Source organism: Stigmatopora nigra, chromosome 4 (genome assembly GCF_051989575.1).
Source record: "Stigmatopora nigra isolate UIUO_SnigA chromosome 4, RoL_Snig_1.1, whole genome shotgun sequence".
Lineage (NCBI taxonomy): Eukaryota > Metazoa > Chordata > Actinopteri > Syngnathiformes > Syngnathidae > Stigmatopora > Stigmatopora nigra.
The window spans coordinates 8,021,412-8,038,840 of record NC_135511.1 but is presented as its reverse complement, the minus strand read 5'-3'; the positions used below and the strand labels follow the sequence as shown (position 1 = coordinate 8,038,840).

Sequence of the window (17,429 nt, the reverse complement as noted above, 5' to 3'; positions counted from 1 at the left end):
TGTGCAACTCTTGTTTCTCAAATTTCTGCTTCCACGTAAAAGCAAAATATCAGAAAAACAACTGCTCGTGACTCAACCAATGTGTCCGTTGAGTTGATTTACCTTGGGTGTAATGTAATATCCTCTCCAACAAGACTGGGTACTTGGTGATCCGTTGGGTGACTAAAAGGATGAACTCTGGAATCCCTCTTCTCCTGACTAGTGAGTTATTGTTCTGTTGCTAGAAGCACAATCAGAGTTTTACAACACATGGATGTTAAAAGAAAATATATATATATATATAAGCATGCTCAAAACGGGCCTTACTTTAACAAAATTCTGGAGTTTTTTATTCTGTTGCTGGAGCTCTTTGAAGACATTGACAGCTTCCATGTGGTGACTGCAGAAATCTCCATATACTAGTTTCATCTTCTCAGCATTTTCATCTGAGAACTAAAAGGGTGATCATTTTGTGTGGCTGAATGTTTAAAATATCTGAGTTCCCATGAACTGTTACTACCGTATTTGGAGCACAGTAAAGGCGCATATAAAACGTAGTAGTACTAGTACTAGGGGATTGTGTTATACATACACTAGATGGAGCTCTAGTAGTAATAACAGCAGTAGTGGCTACGAGATGTGTGATTAACCAATATTGATCCATATTTATATATAAAGGGCATCGCATTAGAAAGGTGCAGTGTTGGCTTTTGAGAAAATTGAAGTGTTTCAGTGCAGAAAATACGGTCGATCTGTTATTACCAACCTGCTGAAGTAGAATGTGGCCAATCTGCTGGATGAGATAATTTCTCCGATTATCAGGTTGGGTGAAAACTTGTCTGCACTCCTGCAGCGATCCAAACAGGTTCCTATGGAAGAGCAGCAAGGAATCCAAACACGGAAAGATTCTGGCTACGCACTCCAGGTCCAGCTGCAGCTCCTCCAGCATGCCTCGCCTGAACACTTCAGACATGACCGTCAAAGCCTGGATGTGGTGTAGTTCTGTCTGCATTAGTTCTACAGGGAGCCAGCCAAGTGGATTAAGATTATTACACAATGGAGATGTTGAGTAATAAACAATAAAATGAGGAGCTCTAGGATCTAACTGGACTATGAGGAAAGCCGAGCCTTACCATAAATGACATCCTGGCGTTTGATGACGCGTCTATCGTGCTGCCTGCAGAAGTCTGCACTGACCGCCAGACTCCACGACTCGGCATCGAGTCCCAGCAGGTTTGCAGACAAATCTCTCAGTAGAGGACCTTCGACGTCATCTGCAATAAGGTTTGCAACTGTTTAAGATCTGGTTTTAAGAAAATCAAACATTTAAATCCTCACTTGCCTTGTGAGATGATTGGCGGGTCAGCTGAAGGAGGATTCACAGTAATCGGAGCACCCTCCTCAGACGCTGAGGTGTAATTTGTAGAAATGGAATCAACCTCCATTCCTGTGGTGTCACTCAGCCGTCTATGGAATAGAACATTCAAGTAATTACAATTTTTGTAAGTGTTGTCGTGGTATTAATGCACATGCTTAAACTAGCCATAAATCCTACCTGCTCTCCAAAGAAACAGAGAGGCTTTTGGAGAGAGGGGGGTGCATATCTTGCTTTTCTTTGGTCATTGTTGAAAGGGAGGAGGAAGAGGAAACTGACGAGGAGGCCAGAGGAGAACAGGAAGAGTTGTCTTTCACAGAAGCTGGAGAAAACAACAAGACTGTTAGAATGTTACGCATTGCTAATACCGTAAATGCCCTTTTATCAGGTAATCCAGTCCTGAAATTCTTATTTAGATTTTGATGTGCATTAACCATTTATCCATTAGAAAGCATGTTAATTTTTTTAATAATAATATGCTATTGGTTTAAAAATATGTACATACAATTTTTTTTACTATACTACTGTATCTATTGTAAATACTTTAAGAAACGCCCTTGTGCTCACACAGACTGGATCCCCCACAGAGGGATATTAAAATGTAACTTTTTTTCCAAACGGGAGGCATGTAGGTGAGTCAGAGAACAGGGTAAAGAGCTTAGTTTCAAAAACAGGAACACCAGGGAGTACAGGTAAAAATTGAATGAATAAAACAAGCGAGACAGAGAACAAGGGAGCCCAGGGAGGGAAGGCGTCATTTCTGACTCACTCTGTGGGAGAGACAATGTTTTGCTTTTCATCATCAACGCATTCTTCTCCTGCAGCTTCTGAGGAAACATGTCATATTAACTTAAGTTGATGGACAGCATGCTAGTATTGTCAGATTTAATATGAGACAAGTATTGGGATGTTCTATGTGCTGCATGTATCACAATGGATGATCTAAGAACTGACCAGGCAGATAAAAAAAAGAACCCAACAAGAACAAAGTCGCTGGTCTTATATTTCACTGTTCGAAACATCACATCATTCCAGGAATTCCTTTGGTCACCGAGTGTTGGAACTTATTTTTCCAGGATTTTCAACTGCCTCCTCGCCAGCCTGCGAGGCAGGAACTGATTTATTTCTTATTTAGTTTTCAACCTTTGACAGGCATCGAAGTAGAGTGAAAGAAAGGGCGACAAAAAGCAATGGGCGAGAACATTTCAGGGCCATTCATGACGACCAATCCATTTTAACTGGAAGCGGCTAATGGATTCGACATGTCGATATCAATGGCAGGCAATATGTAATGCTCCTTTTTTGGAGAGCCCAGATAAAGTGAATGATTTTTACCTTTCCGCATGATGCAACAGAGTCTCGACAGTTCTTATGGATGTTCAAAAAGCAGTCTACAGACAATAAAGAAAAAAAAATCCTGGTTAATGTAAGCGGCCATCAATATTGACTTTGTTAGGAGAAAAAAAGTTGACCTGATCTCTGACCAAAACTTGTAGTTAAACCAAACAGAATAACAGCGTAGCAGAATACTTACTGGAGCACTGCTGAAGCTCCTTCCCAGAAACAGGCTTATCGCAGGCCACGCAAACAGAAGGACCAGACGGAGACGCGGGAAAGAACTGATGACCATTCATGGCTCCACTCTTGTCCTTTCCATCCTTAACCTGAAAAGACACATTGTAAACAACTTGAATTTTACCATCACTGACGTTTACTCCAGATAATCGAATTGTTGAAGCAAAACAAGGAGAGAAGAGGCTAACTTCCTACTGTGATACACCTGCAGAACTTGTGTTATTTGGGATAATGGGCTTTAAGTGAGCCTCTCTGTTAACTTTGTTCTGGTCTGCGGCTTCTGCTGTTGTGGCGCTTTATCCTTGGGAGAACATTAGGGGGGATTCCATTGTGTGTGTGAGCAGGGAATGTTTGTTTTCTTATTAAACTGTACAAGGAAGACTCAGAGTTCATGTTTGTTTGCTGAACAAGTCGTGCGCATGTGCTCGTATGGCATCGTGCTCTGAAACACATGTGGTGACCACAGAGAGCGTACTACGAAATGTGTTTTGGTCCCATATGATGCTCTAGGAGGTCTGACATTATATAAGAGGATAGTTTCCATGTGCTGTTGTTAAGACGGAATTTTTGCTACCCCACGCAGACAACGGCTTTGGAATTCCGAGATGGTAAACCTTTTACAGCTTTGCTTGGGGTGTAAAGCGCTACGCATGGACATGCTTAATGAATGCAGGGCTGAAACTGAAGGCTTTAGGAATTAGTTTCCATGGCGGCAAAGTCTTCACCTTGGTTTTGTTGCGCGTGCTTGACATCCTGCTCCTGAGGAAACTGAAGGTCCGGCTTACTTTGTATTTCTCTGACTCCACTTTGGATGGAATGATGTATTTGTCCCACTCTTCATCCTCAATCCTGTTTCGGTGTAAACATTTCAGAACTCTCGTCAGTACCGTTTGTAAAGGCCATCATCCAAAATACACAATATTAGTATTTTGTACTATCTACAACCACGGATTTAATAACTTGGAGTTCGAGCATCATGCTGAGATGAAAGAATGTCCAGACAGTCGTCCAGGACACTGCTCTACAGACTATTGCTCTCGATAACATGCTTGGCATGCTTGGGTGTCACTCCGGACTCTAGTGGATACTATTTATAGCATGACCTCGGTGAGATGCAATTTAAAAACAAGTGAACTATTAGCAGCAACTTCAAATTAGTTCCTTTCGACACAGGACAAACATTTTTTGGCAGAGCGTGAAGAAGAAAATAACATGCGATATGACTAATAAAGGCCTAACTTTAGAAATGACAGGGGATGTTTATATGTGCAGAACAGGTGTGGTTAATGAAGCTAAAGATATTGTAAAACTATGTTAAAAAAAAAAAAAATGAGCCACACATGCATGTTTGTGAGGCCGCTATGGTAAACACGTACTCTTTAAGGAACTCTGTAAGGGTAAGGTGTTGGAGCGATGCGCTGCTTTCCTCCTCTGCTGATTGGGCCCTCTTACGGAAACCCAAAGCCCTGCATGTTGAATATAACACACCTCAAATCAGGCAGTTTTTTTCTGGGCTGCTTCAATGGGACATTCAAAATGTTAGCTTAATGGCTGTCATTGACTGCGATAGACAGGCCAATCCATCTAAAATGAACTCCCAGTCAAAGCAGATTGGACGTCTACCAGCGTCACTAGTAACTAAAAGTCGTTTTTTTTTTTTTTATTTTTTTTTTAGTAAGCCATTTATTAGTGAATGAATTCTATTCTCATTAACAGAAAGTGGCTGTGAGTTTATTCAATCATTAAACCACATGTAAATGATTGCATGATTTGATTATCTAATAGGTTTCTTCTGGAAGCGATGCATGCTATTAGTGGGGAAACGTGTATTAATGACTAATGATAATGTGATGGTAAACAATGACAACTTAAAATATTAATACAAACTATGAACGACAAAAAAAAATGGTGCATAGTTTAAATGAAGCATACGGCTTATTGGATGTAACAAATTAAATCATATTCTACATGTCGTGTTAAGACAGGGATGTTGCTATTTACTTTGAGGTTAAACTCAGAGCCTATTCTCGCTATAGGCTTGCACCAGGAAGTATGTCACATTGTGCCCCGTCAGACCCCAAACACAGGTCAAACACTGAGGTCTCGCACACTGTATGCATCAAGGCAAAGCCCTCAGAACTAATCTCTTACGGCAGACTAATGGTGCCTAAAAAGGTCTGTTTTGACATCTGAGTAAAGTCCTACACAGTCCAGTGAATCTCCTCTCAGCTTATGCAAAAGCGGTTACCTTTTTTCTTTGGATGTTTCAGTCAGGTTCAGAACACTCTGCTCTGAAATGTAGAGTGTCAGAGAAAAGAAATGAGTGAGTATGAAATAAATATGTCATTCAAAGGAAGGAAGCTATTACAAACCGGGTAAACCCAAGGCCAGAGGTTGAAATGGTTTTATCCCATTGGCAGGAAAGTGAAAATAATCTCAATAGCATACAGTACGCCCACACCATACCAAACATGGCACCGGGGTTTTTGTCAAGGAGAAACAAACGATATTTAAAATAGAATAGGCAAAATAAAAGGAAAAACCCCAAAGAAAGCCGGCACCCAAGCTCCAAGGCCATATGTTTTTTATTTTTTTATTTACTGTTAGTAGTTATGTTTCTAATTTGAAAATATTCATGACACCAGGCTTTGGAAAAAGTGTCCTTAAAATGCAATTTTGCATCAAAAAACATTTATAGTTGCGTAACAATAGCTGTGCTATGAACCACACTTTGCCAAGTCACATTAAATTTAATTTAATTTGTGACCGCTTAATTTTCAGAACATTTTTAATGTGCCATGAGATTTTCAATTTTCAAATTTGTGCCTTGGCTCAAAGGATGCAAAACACTGAGTAGATAGTCCTTACTGGACTTCTATAAAAATATATATATCTTCATGCAGTTTATACCCACGATTACACCATAATTATACCATGGTTTCTTTTGTGTACCTCTTGATCATCACCAGATATTCCCCTATTAACTGATTGGCTGGCATTGACTCCAATAGATGTCCAATTAGTTGTAACTGGGAGGATGGACAATGCCAATTGATGCCGACCAGCCACTCCCTGGCCACTTTTTTCTCCTTTTACACAATGAAATGAAATTCTGTTTTTATCAATCAATTTGATGTCTATTACCATCAATGACAGCCAATGAATTTGTGAGTAAAAACTTCAAAGTCCACAGAAACTCCCACCATCGTCATCTCGGTACTTCCCGATGTACTTACTAACTTGGTTGAGTCTCGAGAGTGATTTAGAGAGCGATAAAGCCTGAAGTAGAGAACGACCACTGCTGCTGAGTGCACCATCTACACAGGATAATTCAGGCCCTTAATACTGGACACCAACACGTACTCAAATCACTAATTTTCTGAACCACTTTAACCTCATTAGGGTCGCGGGGGTGCTGGAGCCTATCCCAGCCGATTCCGGGCCAGAGGCGCGGGACACCCTGAATTGGTGGCCAGCCAATCACAGGGCACAAGGAGACCAACAACCATATCTAGGGGAAATTTAGAGTGTCCAACCAGCCTACCATGAAAGTCTTTGGAATATACGAGGATTTGAACCCAGGACCCCAGAGCTGTGAGGCCATCCTCAAATCAATTTTAAAAAAAGATCATGAAGTGAAGTGGTTAGACTTAATATCCAACATTTTTTGTGTTAGTTTTAACCCTCTATGTCAAACTTTGAAAAAATAATAATAATAGAGAATTTTATGAAGGATCCAACGGGCATCTGTGGTTAAAAAAGCATTTAGGGTGCATTGGTCTGGAATGTGACTGTCGCAAAAATTGAGGGGTGTCCGATCTCAGTTTTTCATAAGCAGAATGGAGAGGTTACAGAAGCAAAAGGTGGAGAATCCCCTCACCTTCAGCTAGGTCAGTGATGGTGGCGTCTCTGTTCAGCAAATGCCGCGAGGGTTTGGCCTTGGGGGAGGAGTAAGAGTACGAGCGTAGTCGAACATCGCCTTCCTCTGGTTTCTGGATGAGAGCAGGGACAGAGCAGAGGGCAGCAAGCATACAGCCTGAGAACAGAGCATTTTTGCATACTGCTGAAAACCCCAATCAATATGGCTGACCTTTTAACACAGCATTGAGCTGTTGCTGGAGTTTATATATCTGTAGGCTATATTGGCCTTTTAGAGGTAGACTTAAAAAGATTGATCAGCCAGCAGTTAAAAGGCTTTACTTTGTGTCTCATTCAACTTCGACATTTGAATGTATAGGGCCAAGGTGTAATAGAAGGTGAAGGTATTTGCAGGAATCCCATGAAAAGTACACAATACCTGATTGGGCTTTTGTGTGCAGTCAGAGTGGGACTGGTTAAAGTCTGGGGACTGGCGCTTTGAAGCCGAGCAGGGGTAAGAATGGCCCAGTATGTCCTCTTCCCCACTGTCACACTCAAGGCTAGGACTGGTGAGAACAAAAAAAAGGTACTTCCATGATCAAGGAAGGTGAAAATACAATTTTTCTATGATACACTGCATAAATGTGATATTTCATTTCCACAATATGACTTCACATTTTAATAGAATACAATGCTCCGCAAAGATTAAACCACCAACCAATTCAATTGCTAAGTTCTAATCATTCTATAATACTTGAAACTAAAAATCGGCTGAAAATTATGGGGCCAATTAAAATGCATTTTTTTTCACCAATATAACATTATTGATACTGGAAATTGGGTTTGTGCATGCAAATTTCTTGGTAGCCCCTTTTTTTTACTTTAGCATTACAATTGTAACACACAAGCCAGGATACAGTTTTAGTTTTCTAGCAAGAATTATATCATTATTGTCAGACCTCAATCCTCGAGTCGCCGCTGTCAAGTTGCATCTTCTACCATTCAAAGGAGGAGAGACTGGAAGTCTGTTTGGCGGCTGACGCTTCTGTCCTTCAAACAAACGGAAGGCGGAAGCCAGGGGGGAGGGCGGGAAAGATGGAGGGGAAGCAAAGGGAGAAGGCGGAGAGACAATGGACTTCTCCGGGACCAGGCTTCGGATACCCCTCTTGCTGTTTTGTGGCGTGGGTGGGTGATGATTCTTAAGACAGGAGCTTGTGTCAAGCGGTGTCACGTTAAAAGGCTCCCAGCAAGGGCTGCCAACATCAGGCGTGGGGCGACAGCTGTATTTAATACCAACATCTTCCACCTGGAAGAGAAAAATGCAACGTATGTAAAACAATAGTAGGCAGTACATCAATCTGTTTTTAACTTAAAAAGCAAAACTAATAAGTTAATCATTGTGTGGGTGTCATTTTGAATTATGCATTTCTTCAGTGTCAAAAATTACTTTGAGGAGCATGAGAAAAAAATAATGACGTTTTGGACAATATTTGCAAAGAGTGCATCCTGCATATAGAACTTTGCAGCTGGCTGAAAAATGCCAACAACCACACCCCAACCCTGTGGGCTAACAAACATGTTTTTATTTTAAACCTTCAACGTTGAGCTGCAAAAGACATCTTTCCTTTTTCTCAGTTCTCTTGATAAAATATAAAATCCTAAAGCAAAATATATTTTCACCCCGTACAACATACATGAAGACATTGCAGAATATACACTTTCACTGGATTTCTCACCTGGTCTACCACCATGGCGTTGGCGTATACTCTGTCTTTCCCGTGGATCATCGCCGACAGCCTGGCAGCAGCAGCGAGAGTCGGGGACGAGGCTTGGCTCTCGCCTACGGACTGGCTTTTTTCTGTTGGGAAGCAATTTTTCAATATTATCCTTGGTTTCTACAGCAACGGCAAAATAACCCCTCACAAACACAGGAAGTGACATAGACTTCCTGGGTAGTTCAGCAGTCCAAGACGGCATAGGAGTGTATGTATGCGTGTGTGTTAGTCTCAAAGGCTTTTTGCACACACACGTGAATGGGTGTGTCAAGCGTTGTGCCTTGGCATCTGTATGCTTGTTTCTTCCCACACCCGGCCTTCGGCGTGTCGGTGGAGGGAAGATAGCTTCCAGTCAGCACACAGCAGCTTTGAAGGGAACCATTTCTACACAGTAGAGGCACTGTGAGTAGAGGCCAGGTTTTGCTGTGTGAAAACACCTTTGCTCTTAAAACACACACTATACAAAACAAAGCTTCCAAACACTATTTCTGGGAATGACTTCAGGCAGAACTATTGGTTAAATTTATGGGTAAAGAAAACATAATTAAGTTTGAGAATACTTACTTCACTTGAGCACATAAAAAGAGCGCTTTACTAAATTTGTCAAAGCAAAATTCTCTGGAAAAACTACACAGGCTCTCTCTCTCAAGTGTCAGTCAATAAACCAGTCCACTTGCTTTATAAGTAACTTAATGCGGTATCCAATCAATACAGAGTGAATCTGGGGCCAAGTGTTTATTTTGTTTTGATTTTTTTTTTTATTACAGAATTCTTCAGAAACAAGCTATTAAAGTACTTGGACCTATTGCTGAAAAAGAAAGAGCATGGCAAAATAATAGACTGCACTCTTCTAGCAGTGAAGCATGCATTTCCGTTTCTATTGCTTGGCCTTTATGTTTCACTAACATCAGAGAAACTGACTTTTGGGAGAATAAAACCACAATTAAAGCCATATCACTGCTCATAAACAACCCTTTGAGAGAGGTGAAGCATAGCAAGGAGCAGAGGTTTTACACTCAGTGAGGCATTCCATGGAAAAAAAATCATTCCTAACCACATTAACAACTGGTAGTACAGTTCAACTCTCACCGTGTTAACCCACATTGACAGCCTTTTTAACTTAGTTATTGTCATGCTTCGAATTATAGTCTGGATTTAGAGTGGACCACACTCATGTCAGGAACTTTGTCTCAAAAATCGTGCGTTTAAACTCGGAATTAGGTGTCACTCAAACGGCAAAACCTGATGGTTTGCCCTTGCAAACTGCTGCCACCACACAGTAGGAGAAAAGAAGCCCGGCTCTATAGACTAGAATAAATCAGACCAGCAAATGGCTCTGCTTCCTGTCGGCCGCGAGTCCAATAAATCAGAGAACCCACAAGGAGTCAAGCAGACGTTGACGAGAGAACCAGATGATTCTTGGTCCATTCATATCAAATGTAAAAGGTACAGATGTATGTCACACATCTGTATAATATAAAGAACACACATACCCTTGTCAGAACATCTGTAACTCTGAAATTACAACAAAGAGGTATATGTCCCAGTACAGGGGTGTCAAATGTACAGACCACGGGCCAGAAGTGATCCGACCCACGAGGTTGCTCTGCCTGACAGGCAAAACCAGGATAAGCTCATTGCCTGCCATTGACAACAATGAAGTTCCAATCCACTTAACCTGGCTGTGGATACTCATTCAGTGCCATTGACATGCTCCAATTAGAGTTGGAGGGGCAAATGTGCAGTCAATGGCGGCTACTAAGTTATTTTTGACTAAAAATAAACTTGTCCAGCCCACATGAGATCTAGTTGAAATGAATAAAACACATGCTTCAAAGGGGTGGCCCAGTGGTGCGAGTGATTAGAGTGTCGCCTTACAGCTCTGGGGTCCTGGGTTCAAATCTAGGTCATGTCCATGAGTTTGCATGTTCTACCCGGGCCTGCGTGGGTTTCCTCTGGGTACTCTGGTTTCCACCCACATTCCAAAAACGTGGAAGGTAGGCTGATTGGACACTGTAAATTGCTCCTAGGCATGGGTGTGAGTGTAAATGGTTGTTTCCTTGTGGCCTGCAATCGGCTGGCCACCGATTCAGGGCGTCCCCCTCCTCTGGGATAGGATCCAGCACTCCCCACGATCCTAATGAGGATAAAGCGGTTCAGAAAATGAGATTAGATGAGGTGTGCTTCCAACCAGTATTCTGAGGGACAACTGATTATTACCGAGTATATTTTGCAGCGCCTTGGTTGACTTCAAGTTAAGAGTTGTTGTAACATGCATATTTTGCCCGAGGCTTTTTATTGTATTTACCTTTTATCACTTATAGGAAGAGCTAGAACAATTTAGGCTTCCGACAAGTTTCAGCTGTGTTTTTCCAGGATAGGTAAGATGTCATTGCTCAACTGGACTTGCTTTGAAATATCTAAAGAACCATTCAAGTTCTTAACTGTTATTCGTAATGATACAGAAGACCTTATTATTTATCTCTTTTTTTTTTTTAAACATCTGAAATGTTCTTTTTGGAATACTTATGGAGGCCCACACTCACACAGACTGTAGTGGTAGAGATTTGTTTCTAATTCTATGCCAAGACATATTCCAAGGATTGGATATTATTTTTGAATGCTCACACATTTAGCCATGTGGAGGTTAAAAAAATAGTCGCAAGATGAAGATCATGTGATATTACCACACTGCTTTAAAACTAACAGCAGGTGCTAATAATTCAGCTGCTGGAGCAGATTTGCAGCCACAGCTGGCTTCTGCGGCTTGGATCATCGTGACACCTCGATCCCATTAAACAAAGCCTGCTGATCATTACTGTCAGCCGCTATGATCTGTGTTTAACATTAGTTAACATAGGAATAACTGAAAAATCAACAGAGCTCGCATTACTTGCAATGTTGAGTGATGTTTGCATGCAGGTTACCATTTCAAAGTAGGTTTCATAAAATGCATATTAGCCCTTCACTATACAGTAGCAATGCTTGCTGCAGGGCTTAAGAGAGTGCGGGAACTCCTCTAGAAAATAAGACAAAGACTGCAGTCAGCGACCAGTCTCCAGACCAGGGCAGTTAAAAACAGAGAGTGACCCCTCAACCTGTGCACACCCCTGGGATGGAGTCATCGAAAGGAAGGCAGGGTGGAAAGAGGGAGAAAAAAGGGCAGGTTTGTCTCAAGGGTTCTTTTTCAAGGTTCACTCTGTTTGGAGGCTGTTTATGTATACTTTCTTCAGCACTGCACGAAACATCTGTCACATTCAAGAAATGCCAAAGCCATTGGAGAGGGAGTAAAATAATAATCAGTCTAAAAATGGAGACAAAGTATCAAGGCAGAGAAAGTTACGATTGGACTCACAGGTTTACAAAGGGCTATTTATACGTTAACAACAATTCAGCAGGAAAATCCACAAATCCACCGTGAGTAACGACACCTGCAATCTGTCCGAGGATCACATTGCGTGTTACTGTTATGTTTACATTTCAGATGATCCAAGAGATCCAGAGGGAGGTAAACCTTAGGCAAACAGTTATCAGACGTCAGAGTGAAGAAATAAACGTATAGGCGTAACGGGTGCAAGCAGGGGCTGCGCATGCTAAGGAAAACTCACTCCAAATGTCTAGGATTTAGCCTTCGTTTTACTGTTATGCACACCTTGGTCCCCATTATGGTAGCGGTAGAATACAAACTGATGAACTGCGGATGGAAACTTTATTTAGCTTTCGTAACATTTGCTGCTGTCTGGGGAGCGACAAATACTGTACTCCAGTGAGTACTGTTATATCATCTGTTTCCATATGTTGCCCCACCATTTGAGTTGAAAAATCCATTGCTTAAGAGGGCTGTACATGTTTGACTTTTCCTAATGCATCAAATTACATGTTAGAATCAAAGTATCGGACACAAATGCTAAATTATATGTACAGTTCTGTTTTATGCTTATTTTTACAGAATACTTGAAATGGAACTAAAATGTGTGAGTTGAGCTTTGTTCATCCTAACCATACAGTGCCTAACGCCAAATTAATTTGGCAACAACAACAGCAACAGGTCTAATTGACAACTCGTATTACAAGACACTTTAATGGTGCCGCTCATATTTTAAGACAACACTCGCATTTCTGTCCAGATAATCGATTAGATTCGGGTATTAGGTACCCCAGTGGTGGTTGTAGTCTTTGAAAATTGTGCTTTAGCAGAACCTTTTGCCATACACTCTTGCATGTATTAGGATTTAAATTGATTTTGTGGTTGTGTCCCAGTGAGTCATAATATTTCTCTGATTGGATAATTCCCAATGAATTTTGTAGGGAAAATGTAATTGTATGTCCTAGAATCTTCTGAACAACACCCCTTATAAATGCCTTGTCTGCAGTATTTGGTTGTAAAAAAAAAAAACGGAACCATCATCTACTAGTTAAAGTAATAATATTTCAAATGTAGAACAGGTTGACTGTGTTTTATTTCAGAAGTAATTCAAATTCGAGTAGTGTCTGAATTTTTGTAATCTCAAAGTGCTTTTCACAGCTGAACCTATTCACTGTCCAAACTTTGGACGGCATGCGTCCACTTAAAATTCAAGAAAGCCAATCATCTTGGCCAATACTTTATATGGCCGCTTTGATAGTGGATTTTATCTTGGTTTTGGCTTAATAATACAAATGGGCTATTTTTATAAAGTTCACCAGTGTCACTCTCAATCAAGATGCAATAACGAGAGATGTGTTTCTGAGGTTTATGGTCAAAGATGAGGGAAAGATGACTGGAGTGAAGCCATGACACAGACATGGCAGTAACTTGAGCTTCTGCCGTGTCTTTGCACCTTCTCTTTCTGGGAAAACATACTCTTTTGAACAAACGCAACAGTGTTCGAATACAATTTTGATGGTTTTATGAAATCCCATTTGTGCCATACGTTATAAAAGGTTGTCATGTATGTTTTGGATATCATGGAGTCCTACAATTAGTACATGAACCTGTAGACTAGTACAATGAAACAATAAAGTGTGTTGAAGATGTTGAAAGTCTGAAAGTATAGTCAATCAACTTCGTGAGGACCTCTGACATTCCGCAACAAACTGTCAGATATCAGGTTACATCACCAGCAAACAAACAGTTGTCTCATTGTGACTGATAGTGTTGTCGCAGTAACCGCTTGTAAATAAGTAGGTGATGTGGCATCATTCTTAATTAACATTACTGCTCCAAAAACATTTATGCCATTTTCACACAGTCTCATAAGGTAGTCAACCGTGAAAATGTGTGCAAACGAGTCACCGTTATGCATTCCAAGCATTACACCTGTCCAACACATTAACGGATTTGAAATAGCTTGTTTTCACAACAGCGCATGTGACAACTAGCATCAAGGTTGACGTGACAATAGAGTTTTATATTGAGAACGTACAATTTGTTCTCCTTACCTTTTTTGCCAGAATTTTTACGCATCCTCATCCTGGGAAAAGACGGCCATGAGTAGTTGAATGGAGAATCGGAGTCAGAATCCATGATGTGATCGCTTTCAACCAGTTCAAGATTTGTGAAAAGAAGCCTCAATTCACATCCATTTCTCCACTCCAGAAGACCTTGCAGAGAAGCTGCAGCAATTGCTCCGTTTTCCAGAGCCCTACTTTAGACACTCTGACACTTTAGGAGTGAGCCAGCATGTTCCCCCCTGTCTCCCCCAGCCACCCTTCCCCCTAAATCCCTCCCCTTCCCCCTTTAAAACTCTGAACTGTCCAACTTAGACGGAGTCTTCTGCTGTCCTCACGCTCCCCTTTCTTTTTTTGTCATATTTTCCTAGATCTCATCCAACTCTATGGCTCTCTCTGTCTTTTAACTCATCTGCAGAACACAGTTTAAAGCGAGACTTGAGGTGAACCCACGCCGGTATGGGCAGAAGTGGTAGAAGGGGGGGTCAGTGACAGGCCGGAAAGAGTGACTGAAGGGGGGGGTTAGGGGAGTCAAACATAGGAATGACTTCAGAACCCACAGAGAAGACAAACATGAGCACAGACAACCGAGTGGAGGTGACTCTCAAACACTGGAGAAATCATTAACTCTTTGAGTTCATGATTGTCTTGGAGAAAGGCTAGGAATCATGGCAAGAGGAAAGCTATTCACTCCATGTGAGTCCAAAACTTGCCATTTGAAGGTAGTCCTTTGCGATCACTCCAATGGCTCTGAGCTTCCCTCGAAAACATAGCGTGGAATCACCGTGCTTCCCCTTGTGGGGACGGGGAAAGGGGGCGCAAATTGCCAGGTCAGCAGACTCACCATGGAGACAGTAGTGAGTGCTGTGACTGTTTTCTTCTTCACCGTGTCCTTTCCACCCCCTATTTTAACGAATGCCCATTTACAATTCCCTGCTTTACAGCAAGAGGAGCCCAACCAAGTTCAAGTACCTGACACCAAGAGTGCTTGTCTTTTATAATCACAAAGGCACCGTAAGCACCACCCCACCCACGTACACAGAATGCCAGAAAGCATGTAATGGTTGAAATGTGACAGAAAATGCATCCGAGAGTTCTGGGGGGACCGAAGCCATCCACCATGGTGTAAAAGTGTTAGAGTACATGCTCTGGCAATGTACTGGTGCACACTAATGCTAGCTTTGTGAGGTCTGTAAGAGGTTTAATCCTTTTGTTCCGCCCTCCAATTAGATCCCTCAGCTGAGGTCGGAGACTCTTGTTAGCATTTTTGGCATGGCGCTCTTTATCTGCTGTCACTCTGCCAAACTATCTGTATCATAAATTCTCTGCTCCTGCTCTCTATTCCACTGACACACACCATTTTCACACCACTCGTCTCCTCTCTCGGGGGATCTCGACAAGCTGCTGGAAACAGCTTTCGGGAAAGCCTTGGCAACCCCCATTCAGCCACAATCGGCCCCTTTTTCATACCCTTACACGCCTTGCCCCCTCAGAGCACTCATACTGGATTTTCCCTCCCTAACACGCCTGCACACAACATATGCATGCAATACCATGACTTCTTTCTCCAGCCATATTAAGCAAAACCCCCTTGGACGAAGTGTCTTTTGCCGGTTGTTCACTAAACTCACATTAAAATGCTGACCTAGTGAAGAGGGAATTGGAGAATGGGTGAATGAGTCTGTTTGTGTATGTAGGTATTTTGGGGGATAGTGTGTGTGTGTGTGTTTCTTTTGGGTTGGGTGTTTGATTTTGGGGGGCGTTGGAAGGGCAAAGATGGGGGTAGAATGAGGGATAGAAAACAAGGCAACGTGTGTTTTGTATTCATGTGAAACCAGTAGGCCTACATGAACAACAAATTTAAATTGCTATTTGTGTATTTAACCTGGCCTCTACATTGAAGTTTCAATTTAAAGAAGCCAAGCCTATGAAATTACTGTACAGGGGGGGAATGATGACAGCTACGTTCAAAATTCCTCATCCCTCTGCTTTCATTGCTGAAGGACTGACGTCAAAGATTCCGTCTGGCTATTTGGTGACATTTCAGTTCAAGTCAAAAAATAACTTTCTGGTTAAAAAAGAAACAAGATATTTGTACAATACGATGCACATCATATTTTGAGTCATTGAGACATTTGCACAATAAATGTTAAGATTGAGAGAAGTTATTCTTTCGAATGACCAAAATTAACCACTTGCCATATAAAAAGGGTTAAGCACCTAAAAAGTTGTGTCCTATCTTATTATTTCGCTTCATTATGTTTTTTTTTTTTTTTTACCAATTTGCTGCCATTGATATTATCAATTAGATCGTAATAACTATCCTCCCAGTTCAAATGGATGACTATTCCTGTCGCTGGCAAAAAATGAGTTAAGAGATCGTCTGAGGTCACAGGCGGCTGCGTTCAAAGACAGTGCAGGAAAAATGTGAATATCCCCAAACCCACAGATGCAGAGAATGAAATGGCTAAAACATAAAGTACGGAAAACAACAGCAGCCACAGGAAGTCAAAATTGCAGCTGTGCGGTGCCAAGTGTTATAAAGCCCGCAGTCTCGGCTTGTAACCACAACATTCTTAGGCTCAGGCATCACTCTGCGCCCAAGCAAATCAAGCCAATCATTAACCCACAGGATGTTCCCGCTCTCAAAGCCTTCCCCTTCTGTCCAACTGGAGATCCAAAAGGAAGCCACCTACAGCCACAACCTTAGGATTCTTGATCCAGAACGTGCTGGCAGGAGTAGGATGACTCCGTTTTTGGTTAGAGAGGTGCATGCTGCACACTATTTTATAAAATCCCTTCCATGTGTTCCAACTGTGGTGAACAAAGAGTGACAAGCATCCAAGAACTCAAAGAGGGAAGGGGGGCTGAAATGTTATTTGTCAAACGTTTCCTACTGTTGAGCTCATTTATGGATGGAGCGCTACTTGCACACTTGAAACAACAATACCCGCATTCACACATGCAAGCTTTCAATTATTAGCATTTGAACAGAAATGTATTCTAAGATTTTGCTTTAACTGTTCTTTCTTTGACAGCAATATAGGCCCAATTCATATCAGATGTAATTGATCATTCACTGCCATCCCTCCCATCCAGCATAGCTTGGACTTCTGTCACCATCAATGGCTGGGAATGATTTAACATGAAAATCTTGCCTCTTACCAGAGTCAGACTGCTCGTCGTCCTCTTGGTCCTCTGGATTGAGGCAAAACATGAGCGGTACCTCGTAGCCCTGCCCAGAGAAAAGAGTGTTCGTGAAGCAGCACACACACGTATTCCATAATACGACTTTTCCATCAAATTACAAGCATTCCAAATAAACCTTAAAAAGAAAAAAAGTCTGGCTAAGTACAAAAACACAAGTGTGTGGCAGCAGTTGGGCTGTGCGACAGCGAGAGAGATCAATTATGTAGGCAACAGGTCCTACTGAAACA

General features: G+C 41.6%; 1 protein-coding gene across 6 annotated transcripts in view; it reads right to left on the bottom strand.

Annotated features, from left to right (window-relative positions):
• The window catches only part of LOC144195261 (rho guanine nucleotide exchange factor 28-like), a 31,402-nt gene that overhangs the window by 5,490 nt on the left and 8,483 nt on the right, over positions 1 to 17,429 (bottom strand). For 3 of the 6 annotated variants that reach the window (XM_077714766.1, XM_077714765.1, XM_077714768.1), the window contains exons 10-27: positions 17,158 to 17,227; positions 8,524 to 8,645; positions 7,747 to 8,093; positions 7,227 to 7,353; positions 6,810 to 6,921; positions 6,166 to 6,246; positions 5,178 to 5,220; positions 4,306 to 4,395; positions 3,655 to 3,778; positions 2,889 to 3,018; positions 2,690 to 2,745; positions 2,124 to 2,181; positions 1,535 to 1,676; positions 1,322 to 1,446; positions 1,113 to 1,253; positions 746 to 996; positions 307 to 432; positions 103 to 220 (exon numbers count right to left, since the gene is read on the bottom strand). In XM_077714766.1, coding sequence (XP_077570892.1) covers positions 103 to 220; positions 307 to 432; positions 746 to 996; positions 1,113 to 1,253; positions 1,322 to 1,446; positions 1,535 to 1,676; positions 2,124 to 2,181; positions 2,690 to 2,745; positions 2,889 to 3,018; positions 3,655 to 3,778; positions 4,306 to 4,395; positions 5,178 to 5,220; positions 6,166 to 6,246; positions 6,810 to 6,921; positions 7,227 to 7,353; positions 7,747 to 8,093; positions 8,524 to 8,645; positions 17,158 to 17,227 — 2,263 coding nt within the window. The remainder of the gene's footprint in view (positions 1 to 102; positions 221 to 306; positions 433 to 745; positions 997 to 1,112; positions 1,254 to 1,321; positions 1,447 to 1,534; positions 1,677 to 2,123; positions 2,182 to 2,689; positions 2,746 to 2,888; positions 3,019 to 3,654; positions 3,779 to 4,305; positions 4,396 to 5,177; positions 5,221 to 6,165; positions 6,247 to 6,809; positions 6,922 to 7,226; positions 7,354 to 7,746; positions 8,094 to 8,523; positions 8,646 to 17,157; positions 17,228 to 17,429) is intronic. The other 3 variants (XM_077714770.1, XM_077714767.1, XM_077714771.1) reach the window with 3 other exon arrangements.